Source organism: Amblyomma maculatum, chromosome 5, assembly GCF_055883805.1.
Source record: "Amblyomma maculatum isolate TAMU_Amacu chromosome 5, ASM5588380v1, whole genome shotgun sequence".
NCBI lineage: Eukaryota > Metazoa > Arthropoda > Arachnida > Ixodida > Ixodidae > Amblyomma > Amblyomma maculatum.
In genome coordinates, this window is record NC_139348.1 from 36,240,210 (window position 1) to 36,263,726 (window position 23,517).

The 23,517-nt window shown below is 47.0% G+C and overlaps 1 protein-coding gene across 2 annotated transcripts in view; it reads left to right on the forward strand.

Moving 5' to 3' along the window:
• The window catches only part of LOC146188023 (uncharacterized), a 109,634-nt gene that overhangs the window by 71,755 nt on the left and 14,362 nt on the right, over nt 1-23,517 (forward strand). For both annotated transcript variants that reach the window (XM_084603607.1, XM_084603606.1), the window contains exons 5-8: nt 3,709-3,884; nt 5,010-5,159; nt 15,336-15,429; nt 18,763-18,812. In XM_084603607.1, coding sequence (XP_084459733.1) covers nt 3,709-3,884; nt 5,010-5,159; nt 15,336-15,429; nt 18,763-18,812 — 470 coding nt within the window. The remainder of the gene's footprint in view (nt 1-3,708; nt 3,885-5,009; nt 5,160-15,335; nt 15,430-18,762; nt 18,813-23,517) is intronic.

Here is a 23,517-nt window from a genome sequence, read left to right on the forward strand (position 1 = left end):
GACTAAAACACAGCCAACTGTTTGTGTGTGTTTTGAAATGCTATTCATCATTCACTAAGTAACTACCCTTAGCCACGCAGGCCTGACAGGTTGTTTAGTTTAGTTAATGGGGTTTTAATGTTCCAAATGTGACTCAGGTTATGAGAGACGCCATTGTGGAGGACTCTGGAAATTTCGACCACCTGAGGTTCTTTAATGTGCACTGACATCGCACAGCACACGGATGCCTTACTTTTCGCCTTCATTGAAAAGCTGCTGTCATGGCCGGGATTTGAACCTGCATCTTTGAGCACAGCTGTCAAGCACCCTAACCACTGCACCAACACGGCGGGTCTGACAGGTTGTAGCCAATGAACAGGCGATTGCACCATTGTAGAGGTTATGGTGATCACACCACCATGTGACCATTCGACTTTTCAGTTAAGGTTTATAATGGCAGAGATAGTACAGTCACTGACCAACCCTTCACGTAATGATAGAATACAATTGTTCCCTGCTCACAAAGCTGGTTACTTCTACTGCTGTCAAGATATGATACTGACTATGCTTTGACACCTACACTACAGATCTTGATAAATATAAATTAGAAAGGGTCTAAAACTTGGCAGCCCATTGTGCGTCTGGAAATTACAGCAAACACGCATACCTGCCAACCCTTCTGACTTTTCCAGAAGACTTCCGAATTTTGACTGAACTTTCCGATTGTACGATAACTGTCCTAAATCGTCTTATGAGGGACCTCTGCCAGCGTAAGAATGCAGTTCCTGACCGGTGGCGTGGCATGGTGGTTGTTTCTTGTAGGCGGCGTGCAGCCAGTGCAGCCGCAGATGTAGAAGCTTCGCTGGGTTCACTTTTGATTTCAACTAAAGGGCAGACTCTCGGCGTGCTTGGCATTGAAAGGCTGTTGCCGCAGCTTTGCCCAAACGTCACTCCATTTGATGCTCCTGTATCGCGCCCGGCCACTTGCCTCTTTTTTACCAACCTGTGCTATGCCTGACGCTGGTGTGATAGCTCATGGCAGATAGCAGTTGGCAGGCGACATGCTGTGCGCTGACTGGTTGTTAGGCTGTCTGGCATCACGAGACCACATGATGTGGCCGATATGGCTGGCACAGCCAATTTGGGCTTTGCCTTTGAGGTGAAAGGTAGAGATCTGAATCCAGTCCTCGGGACCCTTGCATTCTTATACACACGGCCGCTAGCACACACAAGCACGTTCTTATGGCTTAGTTAAGGCTGTGCTTTGTACCTCTGTTGGGCGGTCTCTCACATGATGGGGTATGTTACAACTGTATGCTAGTGGGCATGTTTGTGGGATAATGGAGGCACAGACTGCTGATCAAGCGAGTAGCATTATGAATGGACACGAACAAGGATCTGTAAGGGGATCTAGCAAATGGGAGCCATTAACACTGTCACGTCATACCCTTAAAGGGACAGAACACTGGCCAAATTTTGTCTCGAGATTATGATGGAAATGAAAAGATCATGTCTCATATGGTACTGATTGAGCACGGCAATATCAAAGAAAAGTGGCTTTACAATTTTAATTTGGCATAGAAAATCGCATAAAAACAACTGAGGTGCCATCTTGCGGAGAAACCCTATTGCTATCGCTGCAGTGTCCCATGTGGCTACATATCCACAAAATATCACCGATTTTCTTAAGTGCCCCTTTTTTTTTCTTCTGGCAGTGCTTTTCACATTTTATTATATTTTGCACCCTCTCCAGTGCGCCCTTAAATAAAAGCTACCTTTCCTTTCACATCGTGAGTGGCATGCTTTCAGCTTTTGTCTCTAGATGGCGCCACAGTGTTCTGAATTCCATGGATGAAACGGCGATGGTGCCCCATAAAAGTTTCATCGGCGAGGCATCCGTTACTGTGCCGTAAGAGCCTTGACTGTGGAAACTGAAAAGGATGCCGCCGAGGCCGGGATTCGATCCCGGCCTCGGCGGCCGCTTTTCGATGAAGGTGAAAAGCAAGGCGCCCGTGTGCTGTGCGAGGTCAGGGCACGTTAAAGAAACCCAGGTGGTCAAAATTTCCGGAGTCCTCCACTACGGCGTCTCTCATAGCCTGAGTCGCTTTGGGACGTTAAACCCCACAAACCAAACCAAACCATCTACGCAAAAATGTGTAATTACTGCCTGGCAAGTAAAATTTATATTTGCTTTTGATACGTGTTTTCTGTCAACCACCAGTCGTGATCGCGGCTGTTGCTCATGGTTTTCAGCATCGGACTACATAAAAACGGTCGCATGTACTTGACGCATGTACTCTTGGTAAAAATTTTATACAGCGTTTCTACCAAAAAGCGCTGTGGAATCAAACACTTCAGAAAGCAATCTTTCCGTTGTGGCGAAAAAACTTAATGCTGAAATTCCAGTGTTCTGTTCCTTTAAATATGGAGCTAAAGTGTCCTCCCATTTTTTTTTTTTTTTTTTTTTTTTTTCTGCAATGTTGTCACCTTAAGTAGCATGAAGATATAATTTTAAGTTGAGCTTGGATACATCGAACCTGAACAGTGTGAATTATTGGCTGTATCGAAACACAGAATATACTTAAATAAACTTAGGTTGCGTGTCCGTGGCGTTTTCTGTGTGTCGCCCGCATTTCCTTTCGCGCTTTACAGCCATGCATCTCAGTCGAGTTGCCCAACTTTCTGCCCTTCTAAACAGATAATATCCTTCAAAATTTGGGGGAAATTGTGGGAAAGTCTCGTAGTACACAGAGCCCCTATTTTTCCGACCGTATATCGAATGGCATGCTGCGCCCTTGCTTTCCTTAACAATGCTGTTCGCTCACTTCTTCTTTAGACACAAATTGGCCAGGTCTTGATCGCCTCCTTGCATTACCAGCAATGTATAACCGCGTGATGTGGTGAATGCAGGGTGTGCTTGAGGGTGGCTTTCAGTAGTCATTATCCCCGCCATCATGCGGTGGGGCCAGCCTGACTGTGAAGTGCAGCGGTGGCCTTCGCCTGGTGCTTTTTTCATGCCAGTTGTGCTGCAGAAACCAACTGTGCTTTTATTTTTATGTGCAATTTTATTTATTTGCTGTTATAAAGAACCATCTGCTGCGGCTTGGCTTCAATGCGAAGCAGGATTGGGCCTACCAAACCGAGCAGCGGTTGTGCTATGGGAATGCCAGTGTGCGGCACACCGGTGCAGTGTAATGCGCTACATTGGGCTGCAGATAAGGTTATCTTCTTTAATTCTGTATATTGTATTTGAGCTCAATATATCCAGGTGTGAGTGTACTACAGCCACACCCTCTTTTGCGGATTTAAAGGAACTGGTTCAGCATCATTAGTAAGGCTGAATGCCGGCAAGCGTGCAAGGGAACTCGCCTGAGTGGGTGCATCCACAAATTTGTGATGCATTGGTAGGTTGGCATACCTTGTAGCAGTGGGAACCACTTCCCCACGTGTTGCATTGTGAAAAGGTGAAAGTGCAGTTGCAGCTAGCCATATGAGTGTGTTGTCTGTGCTGTCTCTCATAACTACCCACTCTTGGCGTTGCATTTTATGTGCCACAAAGGACATGTATGAAAAAGCTTTCATTCCTTTTCATTTGCCATGAAGGAAGTGGCTTGCGGTGACAGCGGACAGTTTGTGTCATTTCATGAATCGGTTGGAACTTGCCAAGGTTGTTTGTGCGACACAAACTTTGTGGTCATTGTTGGTTTAATTGTAATCCTTGTGGGCCAGGACTGGGTGACCTGTTCGGGCCGTACCCGGGTGCCACACTGCGACCAGCCGAGCCTGAGCCTGTGGTGAACAACCACCCGGAAGAGGCACTGCGCAAGGGCAGGGCCACCAAGCGGAAAAAGAGCGACTCCACATCAGGCGCCGAGGATGGACCCACACTGCGCCGGGGCAAACAGGTGAGAAGGGCCACTCACTGGTCTAGGCTCACAGGGTTCGACTGAACCAGCTTTAACTTTGCTGAAAAAAAAAAAAAAATGAAAGCTTACTTGCTTCTGGGGAGGACGAGAGTAAACTGGATTTGGGCAGTATCTTCAAATTGGCAGCTGGTTGAGATAATGGAAAGTTCACACTTAACACTGTATTGCATAGATCGCAGAATATGTTCCAACGAAAGTGCATAGCACTTGGCACGGCGAAGGTACCGTCTATAAACAATTCACCACTGCTTGAACAAAATGCAAGTCACGAGTCCAGCTTGGTTAACAGCTTTGACCTGTTTTAGGCACTGTCTTCATTGCCTGCCACAATTTATTGAGCACACCACCCTGCATCTTCAGCCAGATAAAGAAAAGTGGCTGCCAGCTTGATTCCTCTTTTGGTGGCCAGGCTGTGAAAGTGTGACAAGCTTGCAAGCAAGTACTGCATGATTGTGTACATCATCATCGGGATGGTGGTCTGAATGGTAACTGCTGCAAAAATGAAGCACCCTATCTTGTGCAGGAGGTAATAACTCCTGAGAATGCTTTTCTGATGCCATGGTAATTTGTCATCTTCCATGCCGCTCGTTTGGTAGAATTTGATGCATTCTCAGCCACGGTTGCTCAGCTCAAAAATTCAGAGTAGGCATTAGGGTGGATATGAATGTAGTCAAGTTCTCAGTTTGACAAAATAGTCTTCAGTTTCTTTTAACCTGTTGGGGGAAAGATTAGTATTGTCTGCATGCTGGTAATCAAGCAGTTTAGTCATTTTCAAAACTGTGGAGTTGTGGGGCATTTTAAGGTGCCAGAAAACTTGACTGTTTGACGAAGAGGGCAATTTCTGAAAAATGTGCCTGTTAGGGTGTAGGTGACAAGAAGATTGTGGCATGATGATTCATTGAAGCTCTGTATGCAGCGATAATGCTGCTATACAGTTGGTGCATTACTGGACTTTGTTTTTAGCATAGACGGATGGTCTATCCTGTCAACTTTGTTGCTTCCTGTGCTTGTTGCCTGCACTAAAAACCAAGTCCACTCTGGGTTTACTTGTGCACGTGCTCTTGCTGGCACATTAGTTGAGGTGTTTTGATGTGCCATGCGCAGCGGCTCTCCACCAGCGAAACTGAGCGGGAAACAGAAGTGTCCAAGGAGCTGTGGGTGCACGAGGCGTGTGCCACCTGGTCCCAGGGGGTGTACCTCGGTGGAAACCGAGTGCATGGGCTGCAAGAAGCCGTGGCAGAAGCCACTCACCTGGTGAGGATGCTCCCGTGTAATTCCATGCTGCCCATGCGTGCAAATGGTTGGAAACATTGCTGAACTAAGCAGCACCACTGCCCCATGGCGTCTAACGGCAACAGATTGCAAAATGTGCTATTTCCGTACCCGAATACAATTTCAAAATATTCCTGCATTCAGCGCCGAGGGGCGGGCAGCTATGCCTGGTTTTACATGAAAAAGAGAATTTAATTACGTGAACCCTCCCTACTGTCTCGGGCTCTGGCGTTCGGCTGCTGATCCTGAAGTCGTTTCAGTCATAGCCGTCTCTCAATGGAGATGAAATTTAAAAACAGAAAAAGGGCTGCACGATGCCAGTGCACATGAAAGAATCACGAATTATTCCTTTATTGATGATAGAGTTCATTACTTTCCTCGATTTCTTTGATACGTATTGCCAGTTGCCTAGAATAATATATATGGAGAGCGCATTCACTCTACGCTTTAACACTGGCTAGCTATATTCATATCAATTTGGTTTGGCGTGGTGTTTGTACTGTTACAGAACCTTTGGTGAAAACATGTTCCCATGTGTACACGGTTGCTGGAACTTGCGGGACTGTTTTTCTTTCTTTCTTTCTTTTTATGGGGGAGAAAAGGCTGACATATGAAGTAGCAAGGCACTGCCCGAACTGGTTTGCCAGTGTCCCGCGCCTCTTTTTGTTACCACTTTGCACCGCTCCAATTGTTGCGCAAGGTGATGATCTAGAGGACGATACAGTTGAACCCGGATATATCGAATTTGATTATATCGAACTCATGGAATATCCCCTTGAAAATGCCATGTAAAAGTATAGGAAAACCGCATCATATATCGAACTCAATTTCACCGGTCGTTCGATATATCGAACTCCGCACCACACACTGGAAAGTGTGCCTTCCCCAAAAACGATCGCATCACCCTCGGCCGTTTGCCGCGTAACGTTTTCAAGCCACGCGCGGAAGGAATGAGAGGGGACAGTTAGGCGACGGCTGGTCTAGGGCAGCGCCGCGCCCATTCCCCAAAGGTGCGCGCATCTGCGGTTATCGTTTCCCGCGTGCCGGCACATGACGTTTGCAAGCCATGTGCGTGAATGAACCAGAGAGAACCGGTTAAAAAAAAAAAAACGTGATAGAGCGAAGCGCAAGGGTGTGCCCATTCTTTTGCCGAGCTATCTCTCTCCTTCCTCTCTCCTGGCCTTCGTTCGCAGTAGCACGCGCTACACGTGTGAAGCCAGCTCAGCCTGTTTTCAGGCAGAACGTCGGACATTTTCTCCAGCATGTGTTGCGAACCCTCTGCACACGGTGGCTGATGTGGCTATGGCGTGATGTTTGTTAAGTAGCAGATCTCCTTTTTTTTTTTTTTTTTTTCTTGCGAGAGTCATTCATTTTTATCGTGCTGTACGCGCGTAAGATATGTAAACATTAAAAAGTGGCCTTTTTTTTTTTTTTGCGGGAGTCTATCCTTGCATGCATGAATCAACGAAAACACGCCGTCAGCTGTGATCATGACACCGGCTTTTAGCATTTTTCGCTTCAAATAGCATTTGCAGCTATCACGCTTTCCAATGATTTTATTTATTTATTTATTTATCTGTACCCTCGGGGCTTACAAAAAGCGTTATAGAGGGCCAGTGGACTACATTAAAACTTACTGTTGGGCGAGCTGGTAGTTCATCTTCTAGTACCGTATTTACTCGAATGTAACGCGACCGCGAATGTAACGCGAGGGGTGACTTTACATGCTGCCCAGTGGGAAAAAAATAAAACCACGAATATAACGCGAGGCTTACACACACAAAACAAAGTACCTTTAATGAACATCGTGGCCAACATGTTTATTCACCTTCCTCGCTTTCGGACTCAGAGTTCTCGGAAACAGAGTCCTCCTTTTCGCTGTCGACCTCCCAGGCGATGTAATCCTCTGTGCCATCGAGGTCATTGGATATGCAGCACTTCTTGAACGAACGAACGACCATGTCGTGAGGCAGGCTGTACCACGCGGCAGACACGCACGGTCGCTTGATTCTGCCGGAGGGCGTCAGAGCCTGATCTTCCCGGATCCAGTCGTTGTACAGTTTCCGTACCCTGTCCTTGAACGGTTTATTCAGACAGATGTCCAGTGGCTGCAGCACAGAGGTCATGCCTCCGGGAATAACTACAAGGTGAGTTTTTGTATTCTCCAGTCTCTTCTTCACATCAGGAGTCAGGTGTCCGCGAAATGAATCCAACACCAGGATTGATGCTGGGTGAAGAAGCGCGCCTGGTCGACGGCATCACATGGTTTTAATCCAGTCGAGCAGCGGATGATAACATTCCTCGGGAACACCTCCTTCGGCATAGTCTTGCGCCGAAAAATTATGTATGGCGGCAGCTTGTGGCCATCTGCTAGGCACGCCAGCATCACCGTCAACCTCGTTTTTTCGTTCCCAGTGGTCCTAATACGGACTTCTGGGGCACCTACACTGCGAACAGTTGTGGCCATCGGCATGTCCAGATACACCGCAGTCTGGTCGGCGTTACCAATATGCCCCAATGGCATATTCGACGAACGGCGCAAGTTGATCACATAGCGCTGAAATTCCTGCAGCTTTTCTTCAAAGTCTCCCGGTAACTTCTGCCGTATCGATGTTGTTCGCCGCAGAGAAAATCCATTCCTTCTCATGAACCGTTGGGCCCACCCACGAGATGCCCTGAACTTCTCCGAGGGTATACTCATCTCCCGAGCAACGTCTCTACCCTTCCGACGGATCAGCTCGACACTGACTCCCATGAGACAGTTGCGCTGCTCAATAACAAAGTCCGCCACTTTTTTTTCCAGCTCGACGTGATGGCCGTGCCCGAGGCCCACGAAATCCTTTGCGGTCGGGCTCACATTTAAAAAGCCCCTCCCGTTGCAGCCGCCACCCGCGGATGGTTGACTCGTTGAGATCAAGTCTTCGAGCTGCAGCAGAATTTCCGAGCTCTTCAGCTAACAAGATCGCGTTTCTCTTAAAACGAGCGTCGTACTGAGCACGACGCGTTGCCATCGTGTGCACTGAATCAACACCGCGAAAGACGCCACAAGAACACCACGCGTTGAGCGCAAGATTGCAACGAACACAAAGAACGGTTTGGCTTTGGATAGATAGGGATTTGGCCTAATTTGGGTCCGTGGTATCCGTGTTGCCAACATAAGATAGCAAAACTGCGGAAACCGAAACCGTGCTGATAGCTTCGAAATGGCTGCACCGCGGCACTGCTTTAGGCCATTCGAAGAGCAGTATTCGATTATAACGCGAGGGTAGACTTTAAACGGAATAAATCTTGGAAAAAACTCTCGTTACATTCGAGTAAATACGGTAGTTCAAACGCGGCGGGATAAATGGAATCAGGCTTGTGCAATCAAGCCATCACGGGCACTCTACAAAGTTCGCTCCCCGCCACCGCAGGAGCTATCAAAAGATAAACACTCCACGAATCGCTGCGCAGCATCTTGGCACGCTGCAAAGAAATGAGCTGTGGATGAGACGACTGAAACTGAGTGGCGCGCACCATCGACATGCAAGTGAAAACGCTCGCAATTTCTGCCGCGGCGACACAGAAACCTTGTTTTGAGCTGCTGCGGTGGCTCGAGCGGCGAGAGGGACGCAGTTCCAACAAGTTGTAAATCTTTCATTCTGTCGCTGCCGCTCGGCGCTGAGATCACTCAACCGCTTGCATGTGGGCGGGCTCTGGTACAAAAGTGGAGGGTGGGTTCATTATGCGAGTGGGTTGATTACGCGACAAATGCGGTATCGTTTTTTTGCATCGTAAGTGCCGTCACAAGCCAATTTTGTCTATCGAATTATTGATATATCGAACTATTTCGCGATCCCCTTCGAGCTCGATATATCCGGGTTCGACTGTAATAGGAAAATGGAGGATGGGGCTCATTTGTCTTCTCAGATTAGGGATCACCACCATTGTGCCGTATGGGGGGTAGAGGTGATTAAAGGACAGTGATGAAGAGTGGTGCCCACCCCAGCTTTGCTGCCACACCCGAGAGGCCAGTGGCTGTGAGAATGAGGAGATTGGTGCAAAAACAGATTGACCAGTTTTTCAAGCCACTTGGTAAATAAACTGATGTTTTTATTGTGAATTAATTTTTTCTGGCTGCCCGATATTCCGGGCGCTTTTTTGGCTCCTTGAGGGACCAAACAATCGTTCGGTGACTGTTATAAAATTAAGCGCAGCAGACGTGACAACTCTGGCTGAGATAGTCTAAGTGGAGAGGTATGGTTTAGCATAATCCACTTCTGCAGGGTACCACCGCGCATGCGCAGACCACTTTGAAGGATTCTCATGCTTCCTTACAGCCTGCTATGTCGGGACCCATCAGAGCATGCACACTGGCTGATCACGCTAGTGCGTGTTGCACATGGATGGAAACTGATCACATAATGAAACTCCTCATTATTGACATGCAGTAAAACCTCATTGATACGATTTTTCTCTTTTTTTAATGCGGTAAAAATACGTATTGTCAAACGTATAGACATCCAGTATGCACAGCTCCTTTCTGGAGAAGCCAATGGAGAAGCCATCGCAGTGGCTTACATTTGCTGCATTTTCGCTCATGCTGCGTCCCCGAGACCCGGCCCACTCGCATGCAAGCGAATAGTTGCAGTTATCAAATGGTTCACACTTATGCCTCTAAGGCACCGCAAAGAAGCCACCGCTTTTTTCATCATGAAGTAAGGTTTCCTCGGGAACGAGCACCGTGTATGTTGGTTCTTTGGTTTTCTTTGATGTTTCGCCCCTTTGCATCTGGGCACTGCTGGAAAGCAACTGTGGTGGGTGAGCGCCACTGATGAGTTTTGTTGCGAGAGCAACACTGCGCTAGTCGGTGAGCCTTTTCGCGGAGCTCCCGATGAACCAAGGCGCATGCCCCAGGAGCGAGTGACGTCACACGGAAACAGCTGGAAAGCCGCGTCGGAGCTGCCACCGCGCAAGCTGCGCATGCTCCAGGAGACAGTGACATCACACGGTGCATAGCTGGCATGCCGGGGCCACCGTCGACTCCTTAGCGGCGCAGTGACGTCATTGCTCTTCCGATACGCCGGAGCCACTGCGCATGCGCGGGGTGTATATATCTGGCACCGTGCCGGTACTGCCGCAGTTAGCCATGGAGAAGTTGAGCCGAGCAGAGGCTCATCGCCTTAGGCAAGCCTTCGTAATTCGCTGCTTCCGCAATTCTACCCGTGATGGCTATTGGTCAACCACAGCCAATTTTTTTCATGTCGCGAGCCCTCGTTAGCATGTCCGGTTGATAGCAAAACATATTATATGACCGCATTTCTCTGAAGTTTCGAGCACAGTAAGTGGGAAATCATGTTGTCCGGGAACTCATCAACTAGGAGAAAAATAGCGTAGTTGTATGGGAGCTGTTTCACTGCCCACAATTTTGAGCATATGAAATGGGAAATCATATAAACCTGGAACATATCAACAAGGTTCTACTGTATAAACAGAACATGGGGAGCAAAGCTTGTGATTTTCAGAGCTGATTTTTTGCAGAAAAGTGATATTTTTTCCTTTCAATTTCATCAACTTTTTGTACTTTGATTATTCAGGCCACTTCTTCGGTCTTATTTAGTCTGAAAAATTAGTTGGCGACTGTGAGTTATGTGCAGTGATCCAATTGCTACACCAATTGTGCCAAACTGTGCCAAAATGGAAAGTCGGCATGTCAAGCCTACGCCAAAAGTTCATATTTAGGATGATGCTCTCGGCTACAGCATGTAATCCTACTTCTGCGTTAGGCGGCACTAGTGGAATATGCAGTTCACATTCGGTTCATATTGTCTTATGGCGTTGAACATTTGTTTATTAAACATAATTCTTTCTAGGATGTATCATTTGAGCAACAGTATTGTCGAGCTAATTTACTCCATGCGGCAGCATAGCAGACTGTAAACAAAACTGCGCGGTTTGCATGAGCCTTTTGGGGGTGTCCGGATTCACAGCATAGATTTTTTGAGAAGTTTAAAAGTGGAGTGCTTCCGCAATGATGCAGCATACTTTGTCACACACTTCTTCAAAGCGCTGGCCAACATTTAACGACTGGCCACCACTTCTGGTGCTCTGTGAAACGAGAAAAATGTTGCTGTAAGTTGTGTTTACATGTGTTTCTATGGGTTGCCCTCGCAACTCGCACCCTGATACGTTTCGCGGTGTTTTAAAAATACTTCGCCTCGCTAATGAGATTTCATATTTTAAAGATCTGTTCTAGGATGTTCATGGTTGCTCTGTGTCGAATAACGACATCATAGATGGCCTGTGAAAAGAGAAAACTGCTTTGAAATCTTTCGGTTCCACGTATTCCTGTGAGCGCTAACCCTAATTTTCACCCCCAGTGGGCTGCTGCGCCGCGAGCGCCACCTTTGTTTGTAAACACGGTGTTGGTCTATATCAGTGCCTCCTGGAGAACAGTGCCTGCAGCGTTGCGCCTGTCTCCATAGTATTGAAATTGGCGGTCTGTTTTGCTGAGGGACTGCGTGGTGGCGCTAGCGTTACGCCCTATACCAATACATGTGTTATGCATGTGCGAGACATCTGCAGGCGCGCTTTTGCATTCGTAGCCCTTTTTTTATTTTCTATTGGTTTGAAACACCTTCAAGACCATTAAATTAATTCACGGAAGTTGCCAGCAAGCGGCTGTTTCGCTGGCGCGAGGAGCGTCTGCTAGCATGGCCTCAGGATCTTGGAGACCATGCTGCTAAAGAATAACATCGCGGGGGAATAACTTTCCGAGGATCTCGGTTCTGGCAGTCTTGAAGCCATAGGTAGCATTAAGAGGGTTCTAGCACAGCTTTCGCCCTCACTCATGATCACGTTCTACGTGATGCTGGCGGTAACATAGGACATTCCACGTCCATCGCTATGGTTGAGGGTGGCGCTGATGAACACTCTCCAGGTTCGTATACAGGCAACATTACTACCCAAGAAAGTAGCAGGTGGGACAGCGGCCGATGGAGCTCAGTTGGAAGAGCACCAGACGCGAGCTTTCGCCCTCACTCTTGATCACGTTCTACGTGACGCTGGCGGTAACGTTCCACGTCCACCGCTATGGTTGAGGGTGACACTGATGAACACTCTCAAGGTTCGTATACAGGCAGTATTAATACCCAAGAAATTTGTAGCAGGTGGGACAGCGGCCGATGTAGCTCAATTGGAAGAGCACCGGACGCAATATTCGGAGGTCGTGAGTTCGATTCACACCATCTGCACGTTGTTTTTTCTTCTACTTTATGTTTAATTATCTTTCCCCTAAACAGATTACATTACTAATTTATGCGATTACCTAAATAAAAATTTAAAAAAAAAAGACAAAGTACAATCCTCAATGTTTTCTTTGGCCTCGTCGACTGTTGGCTTCTTTCCTTCATACATATATATACTTCAAAAGCAACCTCGAGAAGGACGCGCTGCATACAATTAGGCCTCTCTTGGAATTCCACTTGTATACCACTCATGACATCAGGTTCTCGCTGTCAAGGGCGTTTTCGAGGACCCACGTGGTATTATTTTCAAGGCTTTTGAACTTGAGGTTTCACCACATGCCATTGGAGCACGGGAGCACCGTATAGACCAACACCGTGTTTACAAACAAAGGACGCGCTCGCTGCGCCGCAGCCGACGGGATGAAAAGTAGGGTTGACGCCCATAGGAATTCGTGGAACCGAAAGGTTCCAAAGCAGTTTTTTCATTTTACGGGGTACCTATGATGTGGTTATTCGGTACAAAGCAACTATGAACATCGTAGAACAGATCACGAAAGCATGAAATCTCATTACCATGGCGAAGTATTTTTAAAACACCGCGAAACGTGTAGGGGTGCTAGTTGGGAGGGCGACCCGTAGAAACTCATGTCAACACAACTTACCGCAGCCATCGCAACAGAACACCAACCACGTACGACAGGCCTAAGCCAGGTCTAAGCGATCACACAAACCACGCGAACGCACGGTTACAAAGACTGGCGTAGCACAAGCGGCGGTGCCAAGGAGTCAGGAGTCGGTGTGCCAAATGCAAAGTTTCAAAGGTTTCGAAGATGCCGCGTGCGTACACCGCTACGTTGAAATGGCGCCCTCGGCGCAATGGATGTGTGCAGCTATCGTATTGCGCACAATAGCTGCACACATCGATTGCGTCGAGGGCGCCATTTCAACATAGCGGTTACGCACGCGGCGTCTTCGAAACCTTTGAAACATTGCATTTGGCACACAGACTCCTGACTCCCCGGCGCCGCCGCTATCTTCGAGGGTGTTGTGAGAAAGTGAGAAAGCCCGCCTCCTGTCAACAGAGCGCACGTGGTCTGGGGTGATGGAGTTCGATATGTCCATTTTACATCCGGCGCCGTTCGAAATAAAAAATTAAATATTTATGCGATTTTCCGCGTGATATAGAAAATTTTTAATATACGCAATAATTCGATATATTGAGGTTTGACTGTATTATGTACTGACAGAAAATGTCCTTCTTGTACATTGGGAAGTGTGGTACAGTGAAACCTCGTTATAACAAACAGATAAAAAATCTGAAAATAGTTCACTCTAGCCATAATTCGTAATATAAAATTTCGTAGAATATCTATGCAAGAGCAGCAAAATTCAATCAGAGAAGGCACAGCAACTCGGAGGGTGCCTTCTTCGGTCACGTCCGTTTATTTACGCGCAAAGAACTGCGTTATCGCGGCCTGCTTTTTTGTGTTGATCGCGTTCCATATCACGCCCTGTTCCACAGTTTGCAAACGCTCAACAAGGGCAAGCCCACTGCTCTCAATAGCACTGTAGTGGCGGCGCAGTAAATCCAATGCAGCAAGCGCTTCTTGTGAAGTCGGAATGTTCTCATCGTTTGCACGGTCAGCCTGAGCTTCGTCTGCGGGATGTTCAGAAACGTCCACAGCGATTTCGGCGTCCGTCAGTACAGCCGTGGTCGCCGCGATGACGTCGCTGCCTACAAAGTCCTCTACAGTCATTGTTGCGGGCATGTCACCTGTCAAAAGCTCGCGGAGCTCTGCTTCTGTTTCGTCCCCATCGTCACTTGATGCGCGCGCCTCTGCTGGAACAAAAGCTGCGTGCCGAAAGCAGTTGGCAATCGTTTCGCCTTTCACGCTATCCCATGCCGCTTTAATGCTCCCAGCAAGTCGATCTTCAAGTCCTGCTTCATAAGAAGCTTCACGAGAAGAGTGTAAACTGCCTTTATCTTGAGCTTGGTCTTTAACGTCTGTTCTGCTCTTTTTTTCACGTTCACCGCCATCACAGCACTACGCACACCCGCGCACCACACTCGACACGACGACCGACGCAGCCTCCGCCGAACGCTACGACAGCCACGCCGCTGCTAACACTAAAACCAAAAAACGCGAATAGCGCAAAAACCAAAAGAGCAAGTTGTTTCCTTCCTCCATTCAAAAAGGCAAAAAACAACATTCGATCGTGCCGCTGCCGCCGCTGCTGAAGCGGTGCTGTCGGCGATTGTGAGATGCAAACGATTTCTTATGGCCTCCGAGATCACCTTCGTGCGCACAAACAGGCACGCGGGGGTAATATCGGAGGCCATAGATTTCTTCGGCTGTCAACTACCAATGCCGTCGTGGCATCTGTCCTCGCAGGTGCTGTCAGCACCTGCGAGGTAGTCCTGAACGTTTGCTGCGCCGCATAACACACATGTAGTGCAATGAAGCCTGCCTCCTGCTATTAAAGTGAGGTAGTGCTTGGCGTCGCGAAGTTCGTAATATCCATTTTATGCCGAACCGCGTTCGCTATGGGAAGTTAATACATGTGTTTGACAAAATAATTTCAGAAGAGTTCGATATATTCAATAATTCGTTATATGCGTGTTCATTATATCGAGGTTTGACTGTATATATCTGCGCCAAACATTCACTGTTCTGTGCCAAAAAGCATTTTTGGCTGCTCCAAAGTGAATTAAGCTGATTGTGTCTCTGTGTGTTGTGTCAGAACCCCTGTGACGGTATGTTTTGAACCAGTCACCTGGCGTATTACTTTTCTCGTGGGGCAGTGTTTTGCATCGCTGCGTTTCCTAGCCTGCTTTTCTATTCGTTGCACGTAAGCCCGAAGCCATCTGCTGCACAATCTCTGTGCAGCAGAGGTGCCCACTTGGGCTAACGTGCACCCTGACATATTTCAGGTCTGCTGCAAGTGCAAGCTTGTGGGTGCTTTCCTGGCCTGCATCACTCGGGGCTGCAGTGAAAAGTATCATTACCTCTGTGCCGTTGAAAAAGGTACCACCACTCGTTTTTTTTTCGTGCCACCATTGTGAGCACTGGTTTCTCGCTGCTCTGGTTCATGAAAACTCTATGTATCTCATGTGCCCAATTGTCATCGGTTTAGTACAGCAAACACTTTGGAACACTAGGAATAAGGGAGATCTCGTTTGCTCTAGAGAAAAGACATGAAACTTTGAGAGATGCAGTAGTGTCAGGGAAATGGCTGCAGTGCATTGTAGGCACTCTTGCATTAGTCGGGATCTGTTAAGATAGGAAGTTGCAGTGGCAATAAACAAAACAGGAGTGCAGTGTGTTCACAGGAGTGGGACAGCTGCACCGTTTTGATACAGGTATGACTATTTGTGCCAGAAGTGTTAAAGGGGATGAAACTGCAGCAATCTATACAAAAGTCCATGCTTGCCTGCTTTCTTTGCCAACTATGTCGCAACTTTCCAATTCGCATAATGATGGGCAAATATTTTTAATTTTGAATACCGTATTTTCTAGTGTAGAAGACTCACCTCAATTTATTCAGGTTAGGGTAATAGGACTTGACTATACAGTCGAACCCAGATAATTTGAATTTTGGTTATATTGAACTCGCGGAATATCTTCTTGAAAATTCTTTGTAAAAGTATAGAAATGCTGCGTCGTATATCGAACTCAATTTCACCGGTCATTTGATATATCGACCTCCGCAACACGCGTTGGACTGTGTGCCTTCCTCAAAGACAATCGCATCTCCCTCGGCTATTTTCCGCGTGACGTTTTCAAGCCATGTGCGTGAAGGAATGAGAGGGAATCAATGCAGCCGTGGTGTTCGGGAGAGGAGAAGAACACGATAGAGCGAAGCGCAAGGGTGGTGCCCATTCTTGTGCCAAGCTTTATCTCCCCTTCCTCTGTCTTTCCCGGTCTTCATTTGCCGCTGCACGCACTATGCATGTGCGGACAACCAGCTCAGCCCGTGGCAGACGTTTTCTCCGGTGTGTGTTATGCTCTGCACGCGGCGGCTGACGTGCGGTACGCGTCTCGTGTCGTCATGCTGAATGTACGTAAGCTATGGCGGCTGCGGACGCTAAGAAACGGCAATGCACAGCTCTTTAGCGGCCATTCCTGGGTTTCGCGTCAGTGTCGGCCTTGTAACCAGCACCACCCCTTTTCAGCCCCCCAGCTCAGCCCCCCTCTTCCTGCGTAGCGCCGACCTCGCGTGTGATCTGATTGCTGCGCACGCTCCCCCATTCGCCGCTGCTTATAGTTAACGGGCTCATTTCTCACTGCATGGGCTGCCAGAACATTGCGCATGCACATGCGTGGTAATGGTAAGCCTTACAGAGACCCAGTGCATCCGCGGCCATCCGGAGCCATGTGGCTGGTGTAGCCGCTCCATGCTTGCAGATTTGAGCACGAGGCACCACCCCACACACGGCATGCTGTCGCACTAGGCCATGTTGCAGTGTGCAATCTCCATTAGACAAGGCAAACAAGTACCCTTGTTGCTGTCGCTATCCATCATGACTAAAATATGCAGCTCGCACAGAAAGTGGTCTTGAGAAGGTAGTATAATGGACAGAACTGTAGTACATAGATGCTCCTGCGGTTGCGTCATGAAAACGGTATTAAGGCGAAAGCCTTCAATGGCTCATGCTGTCGTGGACAAAATGTGTCCCGCTTCTGCGGCGGCTCTGATTGGCCGAGACGGGATGACGTCATAGAGGTCTCGACCAACAACAGAGTATCACCACAGTATGCGCGAATGCGTGCCTTATATGGCCATATGTCAATCAATAATCAATTACTAATTAACAACTAATTATGAATTCCCTGTTAATGCCTAATTGACCAATTCATTAAGTTAATAATTAATGGGGGGTTTAGATGATTAAGTAAATAATTAATTACCTTCCTAGTGGCTAATTAATTAATTGCTAATTAGTGCCAGTTGCATAGCAGAATGTGGCCCTCAGGCTTTCGCCATTCACTACCTTAGTCACTCAAGTCCCTCATAATTTTTTCTAGGCTACTCAGTTATAAGTCAAAAGCCTCGGAGCCCACACAGTTACCTTTTGTGCAGCATGAACCACGTGCACAACACTGGACATAGTATTGTTTTATGTGCCTTTGTTTTGCGGCAGCATTTTGGCTCGTCCTGCTACTTAGTGTGGCAAGACTGATGGCAAGTGCAAAGCAGTTTCGTCCCCTAGATCAGCGTGTTATGGACAGTATTCCACATTCAGTACTCTGCCTACAGGTGTCAAGGGGATTGTATTTGCATCTTATTGCATTTTACCAGCAGTGGAGCCATTTGCAACTTGTCACTCGCATAGTAACCACTAGGGCCACTCTGTCGGTGAAAAAATATCTGACCAATGAATGAAATAGAATGTGTGTGGAATATGTTGTTCGTTTTCATGGCTTTGTTTTGAGAGACGCATTCTCTGTCCTTTTTTTTTTCTTTTTAGCTTACACTGTGGATTTGTTTTCATTTGCAATCCATTTTTAATATTCGTTTTCGCTTGACATATTTCCCCATGCTTCTCACCCTGAAAGAATGAAATTGCGTCGCAGATTGGAAGCTCTAGCTCCTTTCTGCCCATTATTCATTCTTTGTCTGCATGGCTGTCATTTTCCTCGGGAACTAACTCATACCACACTTAGCTTCACATGTAGGAAGCGACATATTCGGTGTGCATCAGCCAGAAACATATGAAGGGGCGGCGAGGCACACGTGTTAAGGTACCAAGGAAAGGAATTGGCATGTGCCATGTATGCACAGCCACGACAAAGGCACTGGTGGCATGTTTTCCAAATTTTGCTCTCCAGATTTCTGGATATCCGAATTTTGTTGATTTCACCACAAGTGGGGACAAAAACAGCACTTATTGAAGCTTGTTGTGTTGCAAGAAAAAGTTGGCATCGCTAATATTTCACAATGTGTTAGTTTGAATAAAAATTTACATACTTGTGCTCTAGGTTGCTCCAAACTACTTATATTAGGGCTTCAAAACCTGCTTTGGCTTTCCCCCTTGAGTACAGCTAAAGGCTAAAGGGAGACTAAGCAAAATTAAGCCTGAGCTAGATGGGAGCATTCTTCTTTGTGTAATGGCCTTTTGTGCCAAAAGTTCTTGCAACATCTGCTTTGAATTTATTTGAAGAAAAACTGTGTACTTCATATTCACTAGGGATCTGCATTGCCAGGAAGTGCTAATGTTTCGTGCCATTTCCAAAACTGGCATTTTTGTCTCTCTCTCTCTCTCTCTTTTTTTGCTGCAAGATTTTTAGTGCATAGAAAACAATGCTCTGTATGCTGGTTGGTGATTCATTTTTATTTTCTAACCCCCCCTCATTCAGGTTGCCATTTGGACCTGGAGAATTTTTCCATCCTGTGCCCCAAACACAAGGTTTGTACTGCTTGTTCTGTGAACATGTGTTTTTCTAAGAATTCATCAGGTGGCTTGCACTTATGTCGTATGAGCCAGACAGCACCATGCTCTGCCATTCCTAGCTTAAATTAGGAAAATTGTGCCAGGCTGCATGCTTACAATAACTGTCCACCACTTGTGGATCTAGCCTTAACTTTTGTTTATAGAGTGCTTTAAGGCTGTAGTGGAAGTGTTGCTCAGGTTAACTGATGGCTTTTGCTGCTTTTGAAGTCGCAGCTAATTTCTTTTAGGGCAAGAAAATTATTACGAGGCGCGTGCATCAAGATGGAGTAGCCATTTAGCATACTGAAATATGTCGTCTCTCGTATGCCATTTGAAAGCACCATGTTGACAGGTCAGCACAAGGTTGAACACGAGTCAAATGATTGGAGGTTGCTCTTAATTACGATGCAGATGTAAGCTGGTCTTGGAAACTACTTGTATGGATATGGTGATTTCTATGTACAGAGCAACTGGCGTTTGTCTTGTGCGACGTTGTTGCTAAGCAGTGGAGGGCAGTAGATTGCAGATAGCCAGACTTGACGGTTCAGTGGTGACATATGCACAGCATTCCATGCCATGCTGCTCTTGGTTTAGCTAGTGTGTAAATTTTCACACCAGATAAGTGGCAGGTGCTCTTGGAAAGCGTCTGAGGACCTCCTAAGCAGGTGTTTAATCCACCTGCTTTTCAAAGCTGCCATGCACGTGCGCATTTGATGTTAGTGACAGAAGCAGGCAATAACTGGCAGCGGCTGTGAAGCACACATCATTTTTGCTGTTACAGTTGAAGCCTCGTGTAACGTGACAGCACCTGCACTTGGGTTTTTCCACCGGTTTTCCATAGGGCAGCATATCTCGTTACAAAAGATGGATTGAACAGGTCTGATGAAGTGGGGATGTTTTGTCGGCTTTGCACCGTTTCACCTCTCCTTTTACGACTGAACAGTTAGTTCATGCAGCTTGGTAAATAATTGGTGCAACTTATAGCCACGCTACACCGCCTGATGACATTGCATTGATGGCTAGCCTCATATTGAGCATGGTGTGTACTGGACCCATCAGTGCTCAAGAAGTACTTTAGTTTGGGCTAGTTGGTTCATAGCTGATGTTGATTTTGAGGACGGCGCGAAAGGGACGCGTCTTTTGCGCCGTCCTCAGAATCAATATCAGTGTGGAGCACATGCATCGGAGTCTTCTTCTTTTCTCTTCTTTGTGCCGTATTCTTGGGATGCCCGTCATTTTAAGGTTCTGTGTGTGGAGTGAAGCATAGAGCATTTCTGCATGGGAAATTGCGGCACCAGTTTCATCTTTGCAACACAGTACCATGCTTGAGGACACTCATTTTGTCTGAGATTCGGTTCCTTAAGGAGGGAGGCTACCCTTGAACACCAACTTTCTTATTTCTTGAGATATTTGAAGGAAATTTTCAGGATACGCTCATAGTACACACATTTGAAGAACTACCAAGTTTCATGGAGCTGTGCTCATCGGTTCTCATGTTAAAGGAGTATATCAAGATAGTTTGCATAGGTCCCTAGGGGCAGGCCTGGAGAATTTGCAAAATGCGCTAGCAGTGGGAAATTTGTTATGGTCATTCCTGGATAGTTTCCCCAGAGCAAGACAATTCCCTTTTTTTTTTTTTTTTTTTCAAATTTCCTCTCTGAAAAATTTTAGTGCAGCCCCAAATTTAGTGTTAAAATTTACACCTGACTTGACGATATTTTAATTGACTGCCCCTAATTACACATGAAATATTTTTTTAAAAAAACGAATTGTCTTGCCTTCAGAAATTTACTTAGGTATGTAACAAAAAGAGAGCCATGGCTAGCCTTCACCGTCTAGTAAAGAACAGAGACATTAGTCTGTCAACCAAGATTCGTATAACTCTTGCTATGGTCTTTCCAGTTGTGATGTATGGATGCGAGAGTTGGACTGTGAAGAAGGCTGACCGCCGAAGAATTGACGCATTTGAATTGTGGTGCTGGCGGAGACTCTTGAGAGTTCCTTGGACTGCCAGAAGATCAAATCAGTCGATATTGTCAACCATAAACCCTGACTGCTCATTGGAGGGTCAAATTCTAAAGTTAAAGCTCAGCTACTTTGGTACTTTGGTCATCTGATGAGAAGAGAGGAGTCGCTGGAGAAAGATTTGATGTTGGGAAAGGTTGAGGGTCACCGGAGAAGGGGTAGGCAGCGCACGCGATGGTTAGATGGCATCCTCGAGGCGCTGCAAATGAAGTTATGTGATGTTAGGAAGATAGTGAGAGACCGGAAAGTGTGGCGTGATATGGCCCATAGGATTACGAGGAGTCTGACACGACTGAACTGAACTGATGTAACAAAAAAAAAAACTCATGAAAATCCAATAAGCGGTTCTTGAGATATGACTTTCCCTAGCAGCCACATCGTGCAAAAAATTCATTCTGAGAAAACTGCTCTCAAAGGTTGAGAGAACAATAACGTTTTTGTTTCTCAAGTTATCATGATGAAATTTTCAGGACAGGCTCACGACAAATGAAAAACCACCAAGTTTCATAGAATTGTGCATGCTAGTTCTCAAGTTACAGAAGCATATCAAATTGGTTCGAATAGGTCCTTTATATTAGGCCTGGAGAAATTGCGAAAGGCACTGGCATTGTGCAATTTGTCATGCTGAGTCCTATATAGGTTCCTCAGGGCAAAACAAAGCCCTTTTTCTAAATTTTCTTGCTGAAAAATAGCATAGCACTGGATTTTTTGTTATCAATTAGAGCTATGTTGATTAATCAAATTAATTATTACAAATCCAGACAATATTTTGAATACATAGGCTTGCCTTGCCCGCAAAACTTTATTCAGGTACAGTCGAGCCCACTTATAACGGCCCCACTTAAGACGAACACTCGCTTATCACGAACAAGTCCGGTGCGACCGTCAAAATATACATTAGGGCTATGGCGCTTCGTCTCAGCTATAACGAACATCTGTGTGACTAGCCGATCGGCTACAGCAAATGCCTTGGTGCCGCGGACCACTTTCCACATGCTGAGATCCGTCGATCCTGTGCTCTGCAAGCCGTGACAGTCGGCATTCTCGATTCCCCCGCGGCATTTCGCCCTAGATGCATGATGGGCCGCGCAGACGCAGCAAGTGGCACCCTGGTTTATCTCTTGCGGCATCTCGCCGGAGGAACGAGGAGCGGCCCAAACGCGGCAAGCAACTTCCCGGGTTATCTTCCGCGGCATAAGCGGCGAAAGAAAAAAAAAAAGCTAGCCAAGCCTGCACTGAACGCGTGTCGCATCTCGGGGCATCGTGAGCGACCACGCAACGTTTAACATGTTGCACGAAACTGTTCAGAGGGCACGACAAGAGATTGTAAAACTGGCGATCGCAAAAATGGCGAAAGGCGAACAGTACGCACAAAGTACAAAGACAGCCAACAACGACAGCAAGCAAAGAGCCGGAGCGGCCGCAGCAGCCAATAGTAGTCGCCCGATCCCTTGCGTTCTCGCGGAGCGCGCGCTTTGCCCAATCGCAGCCTTGAATTCGAGCGCAGGAAACTTGAAAGCCGCCATGAGGCTCTCAATTGGAAGCAAGCCACGCCTCGACCATGCCGCCGAAGGTGGCAGAAGAAAGTGCAAGAATTAGCAAACAAAACAAGTCCAGGATGGCGGCGCTCAGCTCAGCGGGAGAGGAATGGCACGCGTGCGAAGTTTGGGAATTTTCAGCGGCTGCCGCCGCTTGTTAAATAATAAATTTCAAGTATTTCTACGCCCAGTCGGACATTGATAATTACAGAAATGGTAATTTATAAGACATACTTCCGGAATATCTAATCTTCCAAAAATCGCGAAAAAATCACTTTTTAGAACATGTGATTTGCGAAATTAGTAGCTCTTTATCTACCTATCAACTAAATTTTTCACTTCTAGGATCGGTATTTTAGTCACAATGCCAATTTATATAATCGATGTTTCCTGAATTTGGGCCAAAAACGGCCCCCCAAACAACCATTTTCCGCGAGGCGTAGCTCCCATTTTGTTCGCGGCACCGTAGCCATCTTGGTCTAATTCGAAAGAGCTGCCTTTCGTCTTCAAAGTAGCGCCTTTGTTGTTTACATTCGCCCATTGGTCGCATAAAAAAGATAGCAAAAAAGAAAACATGGCATTTGCAATCCCATTGGCTTTTGGGGTGCACATGACGATAAGGCGTCACCGCATTTGTGGAGCTGGCTGACGGCGTCTGCTCGGCGCGCCCGAGCTGCGGGCAGACGGCGGAGACGTGACATCTGCCGCGCTTGGTTCCGAACCGCGAGGTGCATTCACGGCAAGAATTTGTGAAAGAAGTGAAAAAAAATAGTTGGTTAATCATCTCAAGTGATGGCCTGCCCCGGCTGTGCGCGCTCAGGTCGTCGAAAGTCGTGCGCCAAATGATTGTGTGTACGAGCCAGCACGGGAGACTGCTGCTGCCAGCTGTCACACCAGCCGCAACAGTGGTAGCGCAGGCCGCAAATGAGCAGAAAGACAAGCTCAAAATAGAAAAGGCTAACTCGCGCCAACTCCAGCAACGAAGTGGTATAATCTGATTGTTTTTCATGACGATGACAGCAGCGCGGCGGACAGTCCGCTTGGCGAGGCGGAGTTCACGATCTTCGGATCTAAACAGTTTGCCTAGATTGGCAAAGTGTATAACATACGGTGGCGAT